Source organism: Musa acuminata, chromosome BXJ3-5, assembly GCF_036884655.1.
Source record: "Musa acuminata AAA Group cultivar baxijiao chromosome BXJ3-5, Cavendish_Baxijiao_AAA, whole genome shotgun sequence".
In the NCBI taxonomy this organism is placed as follows: Eukaryota; Viridiplantae; Streptophyta; class Magnoliopsida; order Zingiberales; family Musaceae; genus Musa; species Musa acuminata.
The window spans coordinates 753,030-770,412 of NC_088353.1; the positions used below are offsets into that span (position 1 = coordinate 753,030).

Below are 17,383 nucleotides of genomic sequence, written 5' to 3' on the forward strand. Positions count from 1 at the left end.
TATCAAATCTTTGATGTTTTGAATTGTTGTCATGTGGAAGTTTGTTTGTGATGCTTGAAATTGTTCTCTCTAAAAATATTTGAAGACAAAAATTAAGGTCCCAACATGCTTTAAATTGTTTGGTCCCATAACTTATCTAAAATATTTATCTTAGGTTTCATTTTAATAGGTAATTTTTTAATAATTAAGATCCTAAAGGATGAAATAGAATAAAACTAATGTATTCATTGCTTTTTCATTTTTTTAAAACAAAAAAAGAGCTGAATTACACTTGTTTGGTTAACACTTGTTTTATTTTTTTTGTTTTAGGACTCGTCTACAAATGCGAGATTCCCATCACCCTTCATTTCATATTTGATATCCGGAATAAATTAACATCCCATCGACAAGTATGTTCCATCACTTGCTTGACCTCTTAACCTTAGCACATATCAAACACCTCCTTGTACATCAAATGATCCAATGAGACATATAAATTACCCGACTTATATCATTATATTTGATTATATCGTAAAAATTATTTTTATTATATATATAATTTATTTATTTTTTTAAAACAATATCGATCTTAAGTTTAGATGAAAAGTTTTATTAGGTCACTAACAATCAAAATAAAAATATATTAAATCTCATAAAATTTATCGATCATAAATGGTTTGGACTCATGATTTTATTATTGTTATCGTTATAATTTAGATGGCCAAACAAAGGCAAAGGCTAATATAATAAATCGGGTTTCGAAAGCGTGTCTTAGTAATAATATTTCTATTTAATATATATATTAAAATTATAAATATAGCTTTCATAGCTCAGTTGGTTAGAGCACCCGTTTAGTAAGCGGGAGGTCTTGAGTTCAAATCTCAATGAAAGCAATTTAAGTTGTTTTTATTATAACTTCAGCTCCAACAAAAAGATTTGTGATGCAATTGATGGCATCCAGTCAAAGTTCCAACAGTCGTCTCGATCCGTTCTCTTTATGCATAGAGAAGGATGAACAGAATAAAAGATCTCCATCTCCATCTCCATCTGCGCAGGTGGTCAACAATGGGGACCAGAGAGGAGAAGAGCATGTGGCCACGCTCGTCTCTGCCCACGTTAACCTGCATCGCCTCGCTTCTAATGCCTGTGGAGCTCGTGCTTCGACAACCGAGCTCCCCGGTGTCGTGATGCGGTGCCACTAACACCTCGCGCATTTCCACAAACACCTATCACTGCGCTCTGCGACTCCACCGACGATTTCCGTCACGAATCATCGGGTGGTGCGTTAAGTCGGTGCCGATGGTGTGGGGGCCGTTCACGCGTCATTACTTGGCGCCCTCTGCTCGGATTTGTATTCCGGTCACGTCTGTTCGAGCAGATTGGCATGCATGAAAATAGTACAAATAATTGATTTGGTGATCGACTTTATCTTATACATTTCAAATCTCAATCTACACATTTTTAGTACGCCTAAATAATTGATCTAATAATGAATGTACTCGATTTCATTAGTTGCTCAATCAAATCCTCATTCCACAAATCTTAGCTACTTAAAATATATATATATATATATATATATATATATATATATATATATATAATTTGGTGATAATATATATACCTTATCCATCTAATCTTAGTGTTAATCCAGATTCTGATCATTTAACGTGTTTATCATCTTCTCATATTATATAAATAACGAATCAAATTTTATCTTCGCCATCTTATTATTTGGATTATATAATAATAATAATAATAATCATCATCATCATCATCATCACCATCTGGCCTAAAATTTAAGATCATCGATCGATCGATCGATCAAGTTTATGCACGCATCTTAAAGCAAAACGATGCAGATCCATCATTCCACACGCGCGCGCGCACATGTCTGTGTATAGATTGACCGCCGTGTTTCCAAGCAAAACGATGCGACTCGGTCCATCTCTCGGTTTTATAACCCAGAGTCGTCGACTGCACGTTCCACTCTCCCACATTTCCTACTCCAAACCACCATCACTCTTTCCTCATCCCCACACTTTTGCACCACCCAAAACGCCACTGCCACTTCCACCAGATCTATGACGACTGTTCCTGCTCCACTTCCATGTCTCCTCTGACCGTCTTCCACCACACTGTGATTTGAAGCCACAACATCACTCCTTGCAGCGAGCGACATGGGTGGATACTCCAGGATGGGAGTGGTCACGGGCTCCACGGCCAAGTCAAGATCCATGGAGTTCTCAGATCCCACCTTCTTCTCTCCCCCACCGAAAGAAGCCCCAGAGCCTCAACAAAAAGAAGCTGCTGATGTCATCAAGCCTGTCGACCACTTCTCGTGGCTGCAGCAGCAGGAGGAGGAGGAGGAGGAGGAGGAGGAGGAGGAAGGCGGGCAGAGGTTTGGGGTGATACTCAGCAGGACCTGCTCCTCTGCCTCTCAGAGGTTCTCTAATGGCTCCACCGGCCTTCAGAGTGCGGTCATGAGGGCCTTCTCCATGAGGAGGTCCTCCTCGGTCAGAGAGGGCTACTGGAGGATCCATGACACTGGTGACGAAGATGGCGGTGCTGACTTAATGGAGGAGGAGGAGCAGCAGATGAGGTATTCCAGGAAGAAGAAGAAGAACAAGGGAAAGTTCCTAAGGGCATGCAAGAGGCTCCTTGGATTCTAATGGTGTCGTGTTTCTTGCATCATCTTACTATATACTCTCTCTATCTGCTTCCTTCTTTCCTTCCTTCCTTCCCTCCCCAACTCTCGCTCATAGGAATTTGCAGTTTCATCTGGACCTAATGGGTTTGCATCGACCCACTTTTTTCGGTTTTGGGCTCTCATGTCTCTGAGCAAATGAGAGTCATATTATAATACTATCTTGTCTCGTCTGCAGGTTTCTCGCTAAAGTGTTTTCGTATATGCCAAGTTCTAAACAATTCAGCTGTTGTCTTTTGTTCCTCTTTTCTTTGGCTTTCAGGTTCAGATGGACTTTTGGGTTGTCATGTTGACGACCTCTGGCACATCGTGAGCCACTTTTTCCCTTTGATGACAGACATCCTTATGTAACTTCTCAAAAGCCTAAAAAAACCAAGAACACAAGACTTTTCCAAAGGATTAGAGTCTTCTGCTTGAGGCGAGAGTGAAAGGAGATGGTCCCTCTTGGAATATTATCGCAGATGTCTCTCTCTTTTTACTCCATCGGTCGAGAAAATTTTGGTTTGTATCACACGTTTTGTTTGACCTTTGGAGTTGAAAATGAAGCGATGGCTTCATCTTTGCCCTTTCGGGCCTTCTGAGCCAGTGATATAAGCAACGTTAAGAAGGTTCCTCCTCGTTGATTTCATGTAGAGTTAGTTCCTCGATTAATTGGTAGCATCACTTGTCTGTGATGTGTTTAGGGAACAAATCTGCAATGAAGATTAAATTATATCAAAAGAATAACGTAAATTATGTTTATATATATATATATATATATATATATATATATATATATATATAATCATGTGCTACTTTTATCTATAATTATCAACTGAATTATTCGAAACCTTTGAATTTTGAGAAAAGATAAGTAACTTAAAAAAAATGTTATGGAATGAGAGATGGCAGCTAAAAGAAAAATGTAAATTTAGAGATAAGATGGGGAAGGACGACACACAATCAAGTTTGGATCGATCTTAATTTGTGGGTTATGTCTTATCTGTCTCCGACCTTATAATGCACATAAGATTAGGAGCCCATGAATTTTGTAGGCAAGCAATTGCTATTGCTATTGCTTGCAATGATGGAGAAAATAATTGGAGCTATTAAGATTCCTATTGTCGTAGTATCACCAAAATTGAGAACCTGTTTATCTCCGATTTGGATTGGCCCATCAAATCATTATAAATATAATATAATAAAGTTAATTATAATCAATTATGCAAGTCTATTATACCACTAATATTATGATAACAAGAACTCAAAATATCCTAATTATTCAATGTTCTATGATATAAAATATAAACAATCGCCAATGTCTCCTATCAATAAAAATGTTATACCATAATAATAATAATAATAATAATAACATATTATCATAAAATATTAATATGTTATCAAATGTTTTAGATATTTAAAATCTAAAGTGAGATTTATATATTTTTTTTATGGGTTGGTATGGGAAGTGAACAGCTCAAATTGAGGCCTTGTAAGAACTCAAGTAATAATTTTTGTGTATGGAAATAGAACAAGTCAAATTTAAGACTTATATCACTATTATGAATCACATATATCACTATTATGCTAGTGTTTTAGACATAAAGTTTTGGGCAATTTTTCTAGAAAATATCTATATTGTAGGTTTTTCTTAATTGATATTTTTTTTAAAAATAAATATCCTTAATTAAAAAAAAAACTTAAATTATCCCTCAAATTTTTTTTTCGCTTTTTACAATGCTTTTGTTTGTTATATAGTGTTTTTGACTATCATAATAAAAATACTATAAAATTTACTCAAAAACATTATAAATGATCTAAATGGACTCCTAATCTCAATCAAACTAACTATAAACCTAAAAATATAGTATTATAATGCTCAATGAGCAATGACAATAAAAAAGCATGATATAATATCACATACAGTTTTTTTCAATATCATTTATAATATTTTTAAGATATAAATAAAATACTATAAATATTATAAAAATATGATAAAAGATTTTATTAGTTTTTATTTTTGATATGCTATATATAAATTCAAAGGAATAAATATAAATATAATTTCATCATTTAAGAAAATTGCATGGAAAGTCACTCCAGCGAACGACCAAATCGCGGGCGGAAGCCAATCCGTTCTGTTGCCTCATAGTTTGCTACGGGACAAATCCCCTTCAAGAAGCAGGTTTGGCGCCATGGCAGATTCCTCGAGCTTGTCATCATCCCATCATTTCCAGCTTGTAGCAATCCAAATTATCCAATTCTTTAGTCGATGATGGCTCCATAACGCCATTAAATATCGGAGCTTGATGCAGATGACCAGCCCTACAAGAGCACACCAGCCGAGCGCCGGAGAAAGGAGAAGATGGGCGAACTCGGCTCGCATCCCGAAAGACTCCTCCGCCCGCTTTCTCGACGGGATTTAGTGGAAAATTTTGGAGTATTTTCTTCTAATTTTTGAAGATTTGTTCTTGTTCTTTTGCTATTTGTTGCAGGTTCTTGAAGGATTCCTTGTGAGGATAGCATCGAGATCGAATATTTTTGGTTACATATCAACGTTTTTTCGTGGAATTCCGTGTTGTTTATGCTTTCCTTCTTCGGAACCGAGACACCAATCTCGCTTCTTTGACCTAGCAATTCCTATTTCGATTTGTTCTCATCGGTCAACACATCCTAATTCTTGGCTAATAGTCGTTGGAATTGGGGGAAACGAGTACATGGGGAATGGATTGGCTTGCATGCCAAAGAAAGACCTCAGAGGCGGCATCGGGTCTCGTAGCAGAAGGGGTTCCAACTCGAGATCACAGAGGAAGACGGCGGCATCCGAGGAGGAGCTATTGCACCACCGGGCCCTAGCGATGGCAATTCACCAGCACCAGTTGTCTCAACGCTTCGATGGATCGATGTCTCGCAGGATTGGTTCCGCGAGTTCTCGAAGAAGGGACCTTCCTGATTCTGTCACAAATGGAAAGCTGGTAATCCTACACTGCATCTTTCTCGTTTTTTTTCCCCGGATTTTTATGTCAATTTAATAGTAGTAGGATTTTTTTTGCTGCTGTGTTCTTAGCAATAGTTGGAGAAGTAGAATTTGATTTTAGTGTTGCATGTGTGCATGATTTTGAACCTCAATTAACAAGTATAGAGTGAATTGCTAACCTTTCCCATCTGAATAATATCACAAAAAAAATACCTGAGAGCATCACACAAAATTTTAGTGATGACTGTATCATCACTAAAAACAGATGGATGCATTTTGAAGCATAAAAGACTGTATTATCACTAAAACTGACTATGTTTTTGTGAAGTTGTAACTAGTTTTTAACTCATAATTGAACATTAATCTCTTGATGACCTAATCCCAACTCTGTGAGTACATGTTGATATCTTTCTACGTTTTGATGCTCAAAGTGAAATTCACCATTGAATTGGTACATTTTTTAAATTTCACCAAACTCCTTAATGACAACATAGGAAACTTTTTTGATGCGGTTACTGACTCCTTGGTTAAAGTTGACTACAAGTGAAGTAGTGCTCTTAAATCTCAGCCTATTAGTCGTATGTGATGAATAATACACTAGTTAAATCATTGGCTTATACTTACCAAAGGCAGACCCTTCCTATCTTGGTCATGGTACACACTAATGGTTATCGAGATACTATCACCGATCTATAACTCTGCTCTTACACTACTAGGAATCTAAAGGTCTTAACCTTTCAAGATGAAATTGCTGCATCGATCTAAAAAACATAAAATGGTATTCCACCTCTTTACTTATCCTTTATGCTTCTTCCAGTATCAGTTTAAGCAAGCTGGAAAATGCATTTTTCTTTGAATTGCTGAATATAAGAGATGCTTCTTTTGCTTTTGAGTCATTATAGACTCTCTTACATGGTTGCTGCTTGATGCCTCCCCCTCTTGTCAAATACATGTCAAAATGTGATGAAAGTGATAAATATAATTTTTTTAATACTTTTTTTATTAACTATACTTTCAGCCTCCTGCTTTTCTAGAGAATCTTGAGACAAGGAAAATTATTCTAGTACATGGAGAAGGATTTGGGGCATGGTGTTGGTACAAGACCATGTCTCTTTTGGAGGAATCAGGACTACTTCCTGTTGCTTTAGATCTCACAGGTTCTGGCATAGATCAAACAGATATCAATAGCATCACATCCTTAGAGGATTATGCAAGGCCCCTCGTCACTTGCCTTCAAAGCCTTCCAGACGATGAGAAGGTGAAAAGTTGGCATGGAATACATTTGTCTGTGTGTTTTTTGAATGTGAGAATTGATAGTTCGCCATGTACGTTTGTGCAGGTTATTTTGGTTGGTCATAGTTGTGGAGGTGCGATTGTTTCATATGCTCTAGAAAGCTATCCAAGAAAGGTATCAAAAGCAGTATATGTGTGTGCCACAATGGTATCGAATGGGCAGAAACCTTTCGATGTATTTTCGGAGGAAGTAAGTACATACTTGTAGAAGTTTGCAAAAAATGAATATGATGGATGTATGCATTTTGGAGCATATTTTTCTAAGTCACACTTGAGATACTTTGTTTGGCATGTTCGACAGCTAGCATCTGCGGATCTTTTTTTGCAAGAGTCACAATTTCTAGTGTATGGAAATGGAAGAGATAAACCTCCTACCAGCATCATGTTTGACAAACAACAAATCAGGGCACTATATTTCAACCAGAGTCCACCAAAGGTCAGAATTGATGCTAACACTTGAAAAATTATTCCCCTTAATGTTGGTAATACCTTTGCTTTTAGATTCTATCTCTCTGCAATGTTTCAGAATATTTTATTTGAAAGCCAAGGTATCCAAATGGTCATGTTGCTATTCATACTCATTGATTTTTTTTATTTTTTTTCATTAACTTTGTGTGTGCTAAGTAATTTAGTTGGTAAAGACTTTAACAGTTGATTACAAGGTGTTCGAATCCCACATTCATCACTTACTTTTTGTGAAAAATAAAAATATTGTGTCTGATCACTTTTAGCTTAGATTAGATCAATTTAAATAATTACATATGACCTTCAAAGGCTTCAAATTCAAGTGAATAGTTTTCCATCTTCCTAAGTGTTGTTGACACTCGAAAGATACATTATTTCACCTATCTGTTTGTGGATGTGAAATAGAGGACTACATCCAAGAGGTAGCCAATATATGAAATCTCAGATTAGTATCAAACATTGAGTTAGCTTATCTGTATCCCTTCTGCATAGATGTGCTTCATCAAAGAAGCTTATATAATCATAAGAACATCTAGAGATTCTATAATAATGTTATTTTTCCAATGAGTTTGAAGAATAAGAAGTTTATTCTCAGGTGTTGGATCTTGTTATAGCTTCTGAAAGCTTATATACTAGTGGTCTTTCCATAGGTTGTGGATAATGGAACGGTGTTTGTGACAAAGATATACATCTACAACCTAATTCTGGACTCCTATCTCATGCATTCATCTTTTTTCATACAGTAAAACTAAAAATGTCATCTTACTCTTGCATGTCATGCAATATATAAGCTGGTTGACACTCAATTCAATATCATCATTTCATAATCCAGTAATATCGATTGACAGAAGACTAGCTTTCATATTAAGACATTTTGAAGAGATTTAGTGTTCATTGTAACTGTTTGACATTTATATATACAAGCAATATCACCATTTCTAGTTTAATGGCTTCAAGTTAATTAGCATGATGATTACTGCAGGATGTTGCTTTGGCCACGGTATCAATGAGACCCATCCCGCTGGCTCCAATCATGGAGAAGCTCTCCCTCACCACAGAGAACTACGGCACGGTCCGACGATACTTCATCCAGACGCTCGACGATCGCATTCTCTCGCTCGATGTCCAAGAGAGATTGGTCCGCGAAAACCCCCCTCATGGCATGTACAAGATCAAAGGCAGCGACCATTGCCCCTTCTTCTCAAAGCCACAGACACTGAACAAGATTTTGATCGAAATTGTGCAGATCCCTTTGGAAAACGCCCTCAATGATCCTTCATGAGGTTACATTACAAAGTGATGAGGTGAAACCACAGAGTAAAAGCCATACTGGAAATGACAAACGTTTTGCACAGGATTCTTAGTTCAGCATTCATTGTCGATGCTAAGGTTTTCATCTTTCACCATAAATTACAAGTTTATCGACCACAGGCATACTTTCGATGGAGTTGGTAAAGACAACGTTTAAGACACGGGACTTGTGGATGTGGATCCGACCCATATAATTAGTGGATTGGGTTGGTTTGGATCGAATTAGCAGGTCGTAGAATGTATCCTTGTTCGGAATCCAACCCGTTAACATGAACGGATCATCCTAAACGGGTCGCATCCCGTCGGGTCGACCTTTTGTTCTTGTAACTAACATTCCTCTCTCTCTCTCTCTCTCTCTCTCTCTCTCTCTATATATATATATATATATATATATATATATATATATAGGAGGGAGGGGAGAGAGAGAGAAGGCGATCTTTGTAACTAACATTCCTTCTCCATATATAGGGTGAGAGATGGGGATGGCGATCGAGATCGCAGCCGATCCAAGAATTTGATCCCGATGGAAGCCTCCGCTTCATCCCACCCTGATTTCTACGATTTCGTCCCTCTCGGATGTGGCAATCGGTCGCCCGGATCTCTTTTGCTCCATCAAAAGGTTATTTCTGATATCTTCGGCTCCATCATATTGAGATCATGTTTCTTTTGGTGATTCTTTGGTCAATCTTGGTCGTGAGACGTAAGTTTGATGATATTTGTGTTGGGTTCTCGACGCGGTGTTGTTGTTTTCTTTGCATTTGATTTCTAGGTTTTTAATCTCTGGATCTATTTTCTTTAAGTGTTTGAAGGCTCTTTGGCGATTTCTGTTGTGGGCAAATCCTTAATATGGGACTGGGTTTATGCTCCATCACATTGAGATCATGTCTCTTTATATAGATTCTTTGGTTAATCTTGGTCGGTGAATCATAAGTTCAATGGTACTTGTGTAGGTTCTTCGATGTGGTGTCGTTGTGTTGTTTTGTAGGTTCTTGGTCTCTAGATATGTTTTCATGAATTGACCGAACGTTCTTTGTCGATTTCTGTTTTTTGAAATTGTTAATATGGGACGGGGTTTGATCGATGAACTTGGAATTGGATGATACCGGTTGTGCTTCTTGGAAGTGGTGTCATTCGTTTCTTGGCTTTCCCTTGGATTCTAGGGTGTTGATCTCTGGATCTGTATCTTCCGAAGCTTCGGCGTTCTCTCCCGCTCGGAACTCCTTAATTTAGGATTAGGTTTGATCGGTGAATCGTGAAATCGGTGATACAAGTTGTGGTTCTTAGCAGTGGTGTCGTCGGTTTCTTGGTTTGTCTTTTTCTTATTTATAGTCTTATCTCTGGATCGGTTTTTTCTTGAATTGCTTGAAGATTTTGGCGATTTCTCGCCTTCGGAATTCCTTGATTCGAGGCTGGGTTTAGTCCGTGAACCTGCAATTTGATGATGGCGGTTATGATGTGGTTGGTTTCTCGAACGGGTTTAGTCATAAACCTACAATTTGATTTCTAGAATTTTGAACTCTAGATCTATTTTCCTTTGATTGCTTGAAGGCTTTGGCGGTTTCTCCCACACAAGTCCTTGATTCGGTGGTACTGAATCTAGTCGGTGAATAGTGTAGTCATGACATTGGTTTCTTGTTCTTTCTTTTGATTTATAGGGTCTTGATCTTTAAATCTATTTTCTCCTATTCACACTAATTTGTTAGACTATTTTGTTATGATCAATTTTCTCTTAATCTCCAATTGGGCAAAGGTTGTGTTTCCTCCGTTTCTTGAATTTATTTAGGTTTCTAAAGGTTTTGATCTATTTACATGAATTGTTGGAAGGTTGTGGTGACCTCTTGTTACATTCACGATTCCCCAAGTCGAGATTCCATGTCTTTAATTTTTTTCTGGTGATATTTTGGTCAATATTAGGCTTTAATCTAAGCAACATCAGCTCCTTGATATATTATTTCTGGATGCTCTCTTGGATGTTTATCTGTAGGCCTGTTTTCTTGGAGTCTTTGGTGTGACTTCTCCTGTTGCAAATTCTTATATGTTGTAATTCGATAATTCATGATGCCTCGTGATTTTTTTTCCCCTCTTTGTTCACTGTGAGTGATCAGAATGTTTAGAGGATTTTAACTTTTTTAATCGTATTTTTTATTACGAGAATTTATTATGGATGATCTTGTTTGAACTCGTCATCAAGCTGTTGATATTGTTTTGTATGCTGTATATGGAATTTTATTGTCCATTATTTTCATGAGGATTCACCGTTGTTTTTCCTTTTTAAATTTTTATTAAACGTGGCCCGTCCCTTTTCGTTTCATCGGGCATCAACAAACTTAGAGCTTTATTCAAGATAATTTGGTGCGAAATCATTTTGTTGGATATTTAGTTTTATAATTATAATCTCTGTCATCCCGATTGGTATGCATTTGAAACCATCTTGTTTGGTAAAAATACCATAATATAATCTCTGTCTACACAATTTCTCAGATCATAAACATAATTATGTAAGGACCAGGGGAATTTTAAAGCAATTGATGATATTTCTAACCTACGTGCTTAGTTTATTGTATTATATATGGCAGTCAATCTTTCTTACTACTTTTATAATCGATTGTTGCAACAATAACAACTAACATTGATGGCGTGCAATTTTATTTCTATAAAATGGTTCTATTTCTTTCTTACTCCGAATTTTCTTTTCTTTTTAAACTCTTTATGATATTTAATTGTTGTTGCGCGTGTTTCTTAATTTCAATTTTGATCGTCGTCGATGCAATGACTGAAAACTCTCTATGAAGCAATGACTTGAACTTTTCAAATATCTGTTTCACTTCGTACAGACCCTCGTTTCTTGACCTTTTGTCAAATTTTTACTTTTATCGCATTGATCGATTTGAAAAGTCTGTTGCCGACTCAAATTTACTGTAAAATAATTTATATTCGAAAGGCACAAAATATTTTTTGATTTTGTGTTTATTTTCTTATAAGCTCTCTCCACTCGATTTGAAACGATAAAGCAAAAAAGATGAAGCTGCAAGCCTGCCGAATTAGTTAGCAGCGCCGGTAGCTGCCATGAGTAGTCACCACGACGAGGTCCTACAGACACTGAAGTCGGCTTCATCATCAGCTTGCAGATGCTCAATAAAGCTTGCAACAAACAATGCAGAGGATGCGTTCATGTTGTTATGAAAAAATAAAATCTAGATTTACTGTACCAGCTTTATGCTTGGCATTATTTTCGAAACCATGTTAAAAGATTTTAAATTCTTTCGATCCAATGTCAAATTTTACCCCTAGATTTTTTGTTGCCTGCCGACCAGGCCAGGTTTTCTAACGAACAAAGACTTTCAAACTACAATAATTAATAGCCAAAGAACAAACAACACTTTCAGTTAGGATCAAGTTTTGTGAGAATTTCCAAACGACAAGCAATTTGTTTCCAAAAAATAAAATTGCTTTTATTTTAAATTTCAAAAATACAACATTAAACCCAAGGAATTTCCAAAAAAATAAACAACACTAGGATCGAGCTTCCCAGACCACCCAAGTAATTCGTTAACACTAACCATATTTTCATGCATGAAAAAATTTATCCAACTCTTGCATTAACACTACCATTTCAAAAATATTTGACAAAAGCCACGTTAACTGGATTTAATCTGCCAAAATGTCAAATTTTGTAGGATTATTAACAAGTGCAAGCACATGTAACTCCATTTGTAAACCTTTGAGCATCACAACTATCATATTAGCACATTCATCAGTAAACCTATAAATAGTACCACCTATCAAACAAAAAATAAAATTAATACACTCTATACATCATATTCAGTGAAAACATCAACCTACGATAAACAGAAACTATAAGAATCCATATTAATATATAACAGGATCTAATGCTATTTCCTTCCCTATGTGGTAAGCCTTAAATTATGGCCTCTCTATTGGGAGCATGTATGAATTTTTAGATTGAGGCAACAGACACTTTAGAAGAATTACACACGTCAAATCTGGTTAAGCAGTTTAGGAGAACATATAACCTGGACAAACATTTGCAACTGATCAAGATATGACAAAAGTACTTGGACAGTGAAAAAGGTCTGAGAGTGGAGTTAGAGAAATCAGTCAAGAAAATCCATGAATATTTTTTTTACTGCAAGAGTATAAGAAAAAGCTACAACTAGCATCAACTTCAACTTCTAACAGATATACTGCAGAAAAGCAACTGATGATTCAAATTTCTAAAATAAAGCCACGGACCATTAATGTGATATATATCCTTGTCTTCATAGACTCATTTTAACCATACTACCAAAGGAAACTATATGAACAAAAAATTCCATATGCTACCCATCTTATTAGCATATAAGCAGCATACAAAAAAAGTTGCATGCGAACAAAAAAAAAGGACCAGCCAGAGAAACCAGAGTTACAAATCATGAAACACACTACTATCTTATATTTCCACATTTGGTCGACCAAAGCACTTTACAAGAAACAGTCATGTCCTCCTGCAGTCACATTAGATCAAAGCTGACAACAACCATGATGATACTTGTGAACTGCAAGTGAGTGCATGTCCACAGGTAACCAACAAGGACAGTTTAATTATGAGAGCACGAAGGAGAATCTGTAGAAAGCTACATCTAGAGGAGTCACTACTTGTTATCTGATAACAAGAAAATACGACCAAATAAAAACAAGAAAGATTAGTAGGATGGATACACGATTGGATGTGTCCCACCCCATCGATTAACATTGTTCAACATAGCCCCAAATACACGCCTTGTATATTCATAGTTGCCACTGCCGATACCTTGGCTTACTAAGCCATTAGATGTTGCTGAAAGAAGTTGCCAAAACAAGAATGAACCCAATCAAAATTTACCTTCAGGGTAAATGGGAGAAGAATGTACACTGCCTGAAACCCTGTAATAAACTAGTGACTGTGAATACTCTCGGGAGGCACCTATTTCTCGTGTATGTACCGAAGTTGGCTTCAGTATAGGTGGAGAATTTGGCTTAGGTGTCTTTGGTGTTCTGTTGTTCTGAGAGGATTTATCTTGCCCAGATATCTGTTCAATATGTAGAGATTAAGTAAAACTACACTTCATGCAAGATATGTGACTGGTAATTATTGAGAAGTAGTTGTGCAGTACCAGGAGCTAATTTAATGTACCTACTCAGTCTGAGATCAGATCAACTAACAGATCATGACTTTGCTATATTGATCCAATTTTTATGGAACTCAAAGGAAATTGTCAGAAGTTCAATATACCGGACAGTTTAACTTCTTGTCTTCCATATAGGGTGGCGAATTTGGCTTAGGTGCCATTTGTTTTCTGGTGTTCTGAGAGGATTTTTCTTGCCCAGATATCTGTTCGATATGTAGAGACCAAGTAAAACTGCACTCTAAGAAGATACATGCCGGGTATTTATCCATAACCACTTGTGCATTCCCAGAAACTAATTTAATGCATGTAATCACTATGATATCAGACTCTTCCAATAGAACATGACTTCGCCTTTGCACACTGATGCAAAGTTTCAACTCAAATAACCAGATAATCTAGCTTCTCCATCAACCAATGATTGATGAAGAACTTGTGTTAGTTTGACCAAGAGACATATCTATGCTAGCACCAATAAGGTAACTGACATTAACAAGCCGGTCTGGAAATTACTTGGTAATAAGAGAGACCCAAAGTAGTTCTACCTTATTCCTTAATTATGGTATTTTTTTCCTAATAAATCTTCCAAGAACATTATATAACAAGTTTTAAACATGGATCCCAAAATATGTTTATATCAATTATAGCCATGTATCCTCCTTTAAGTTTCTGAGGTGCATAAAATAAGTATGTCATGAGATAAAACCAAGGTAAGAAAAGACAACGCACCGCAAATTTAAGTGTTTTATTATGGAGACGAACAAGGCCAGAAAAGAGTCTAACAGCATAGTCTGCAATCTCCTCAGATTCATATTCCGCAAAAGCATATCCCTTGTGGCGATTAGTTTCCTTATCCCGAGGAATATACAGGTCCACTACACGACCTACCTGAATCAGTATCTCATACAAGACTCGCTCGCTCACCTTTTCATCCAAATTACCTATTGAAACAATAGGAATCACAAAATAAAATGGCTGTCCAAAACTATAAGAATGTAGATAATATAGTAAATCTTCACAAATCAATAAAAAGGTTATTAAATGAAAGGATCAAAGAAAAACCAAAGAAAGAAATTAAAAGCTGAAATATAAAAAACAAATAAACCAGTACAAAAGGGAAGAAAAGCAGCTCAATACTTGCACGTTGCATAAAGTAACAAAAGAAAGAATCACATAATCAAAGTAAATAAAACCTATCAAAATGATCACGCTCATACTCCTATGCACTATAAAATAATAATTTAAAATAAATAATATATGTAGCGTTTAATTTTAGATTTTGAAAAAAATGTACTCATCTAAAATCTATGATCAAAATAAGTAAAAGGCATAGCAGGTGCAATAAAGAAAGAGCTACCAGAAGGGGCCCCACTTAGAAGATGTTGGGCCAAAAATGATGGAACATTACACTGTTCATAAAGTATGCTTACTTAGAAGGATCAAATAATAACAGTTAGCCAACAAAAAATATAATGATATTCATCAAAATACCTTACGTGGCCACTAAAAATGGTATAATCTACATGTGCGAAGAAGAAAAATAGTCAACCCAAAAATGCTTAAGAACCATCAAGAAAAGCCTGAAAACACCAAAAGAGTACAAACACCAGGATAGAAATCAGTGATTTGCTAACTGAAAATGAACACGAATGCAATTTGACGACCATCAGAAGGAACAAGTACGAACCAATATTTCTCGCCAGTAGAATACCACACAAACTAACTGAAATAACTAAGCTTGCAAATTAAGAGCATGATTTTCAAGAAAATCAATTGGCAATTACCAAATATCACTCTAAAAAAAAAGGAACTGTATAAACAGTGTCTTATATGCCAAATGATACCAATGAAACTAACATTTCCCTACTGCATAGTAGGGCATGAAATTGTAAGCATAATTTATGCACAGACTACAACCAAATAAAAAAATAGTAAAATCCTCATGGAAAATATATACAAATAATGAAGCTCATACTACAGAACCAGAAACAGATCTGAACAAACTAAACAATCAATTTGAATAATTCTCATCAAATAAACAATGAAATACAACAGTAGAATCCATTGAATCCTATATACCCTAAAAGGATTATTGACAAACCCCTAGAATGACTTGGAAAGAAACTAAAGGAAGCTGTACCAAATTAAATTTTCTTCTAACAAGGCAAACCTTGTAATTGTCGACAACTTAAAAAGGCAAAAATTGATAAATTAATATGCAGACAGACCCTAAATAACTGACAGATCAGTAATATCAGCAGCAAGGATGACAAATAGGGCTTCGTTCCACTACCGTGTATAGGAGATTCCTTCCAACACAAGTTATCAGTATATGTTACTAGAATATTAATTTACATATTGGCTACAATCACATCAAGAAATAAAAACCCTAATACCTTAAAATAAAGACCATCATTCGGAGCTTAGACCCTGAAACGGATCTAAACTATGACAACAAAACACCCTGCAGTTAAAAAAAACCTAAGATGCTATCTAGCATGATCTGATTCGGAAACAAACACAAAAATACGCTAAAAAAACTAACAACATCTACAGCGATTAAGATTTCATTCAAAGAACTCAAAGATCAGAGCGAAATCCATAATTGGGGATCTAAAACTGGAATAACATGGAAATACATCAAGAAGAAAGAAACCTTGATAGCATACTAGAAAGTCCATAATAAGGAGCGTAGACCCTGAAACAGATCGAAACAAAATAAACAACCACCTCCTGATAGTTCCACCCCAGATGACGACAACCAAAGACTGCAGCTACAAACCTTCAGATCCTAGATACCACGACCTCACTCGCCGATAAATACCGGAATCGCCTAGAATACCTAACAGCCTTCACAGCGATTAAAATTGTATGCAAAGAGCTCATGGATCACACAGCGAAATCTAAGATTGATAATCCAAACCTTAAACACTATGGAGCCACATCAAGAAAAAAGAAACCCTAAAAGCATACAAGAAAGACCATTATACCGAGAATAGACCCTGAAACAGATCTAAACAAAATAGACAAACAGATCTAGAAGAAGACGACGACGACGACGATAACATAAGACTCTTCAGCCATACATCTTCAAATCCTATCTACCATGACCTGATTGGCCAAAAAAAATACCAGAATCACCTAGAAAAACTTTCAGCCTCTACAGAGATCAAAGATTCAAGCAAAGAACTCATAAATCACAAGCGCAATCTTAATTGGGATCCGAAAATTAAATAACATGGAATCGGTAACTTTCACACTTAATCGCCAGATCTTCAACGTCAAACGCAGAAACCAGGAATTCAAGAAAGAAAACAGGGGGGGATCGGAAAAGATCGAACCTATGTACACCGTTTTAGCCGGATCTCGCGACATGTTCTCGCACAAAGGAAGGATCGATGGATTTCTTGAGGCGCGGCCTCGATCGCCGCCTTCAGATCGATGAAATGAGGGTAGGAAGAAGAACAGACGGCGAGCACGAGAAACCCTTGACGGAGCCGTTCGGCCTTT

General features: G+C 36.4%; 3 protein-coding genes and 1 non-coding gene across 6 annotated transcripts; 3 read left to right on the forward strand and 1 right to left on the reverse strand.

The window, feature by feature from the left end:
- The first annotated feature begins 798 nt into the window (after window positions 1–798).
- TRNAT-AGU (transfer RNA threonine (anticodon AGU)) lies at window positions 799–872 on the forward strand. The gene has a single exon. It is a non-coding gene; the product is annotated as a tRNA-Thr (tRNA).
- Window positions 873–1,938: 1,066 nt separating this feature from the next.
- LOC135638261 (uncharacterized) lies at window positions 1,939–2,920 on the forward strand. Its single transcript, XM_065151308.1, has one exon. It carries the CDS (start codon window positions 2,157–2,159, stop codon window positions 2,646–2,648), a length of 492 nt encoding a protein of 163 aa, XP_065007380.1. The 5' UTR covers window positions 1,939–2,156; the 3' UTR covers window positions 2,649–2,920.
- A 1,829-nt stretch (window positions 2,921–4,749) lies between these two features.
- LOC135638910 (putative methylesterase 14, chloroplastic) lies at window positions 4,750–11,998 on the forward strand. 3 transcript variants are annotated; one of them, XM_065152482.1, is made up of 7 exons: window positions 4,750–4,847; window positions 4,978–5,637; window positions 6,658–6,897; window positions 6,979–7,122; window positions 7,234–7,368; window positions 8,380–9,327; window positions 11,691–11,998. In XM_065152482.1, the coding sequence occupies exons 2-6, from the start codon at window positions 5,380–5,382 to the stop codon at window positions 8,677–8,679; spliced, it is 1,077 nt and encodes a 358-aa protein (XP_065008554.1). In that variant the 5' UTR covers window positions 4,750–4,847; window positions 4,978–5,379; the 3' UTR covers window positions 8,680–9,327; window positions 11,691–11,998. The 3 variants fall into 3 exon arrangements, with proteins under 3 accessions (XP_065008554.1, XP_065008555.1, XP_065008553.1); XM_065152483.1 differs by having other exon boundaries at window positions 4,813–5,637; window positions 8,380–8,786; window positions 9,177–9,327; XM_065152481.1 differs by having other exon boundaries at window positions 4,813–5,637.
- Window positions 11,999–13,131: 1,133 nt separating this feature from the next.
- On the reverse strand, window positions 13,132–17,369 carry LOC135638912 (uncharacterized). Its single transcript, XM_065152486.1, has 4 exons — window positions 17,215–17,369; window positions 14,603–14,814; window positions 13,591–13,777; window positions 13,132–13,545 (listed from the first exon to the last, which is right to left on the reverse strand). Exons 1-4 carry the CDS (start codon window positions 17,246–17,248, stop codon window positions 13,412–13,414), a joined length of 567 nt encoding a protein of 188 aa, XP_065008558.1. The 5' UTR covers window positions 17,249–17,369; the 3' UTR covers window positions 13,132–13,411.
- Window positions 17,370–17,383: the final 14 nt, after the last annotated feature.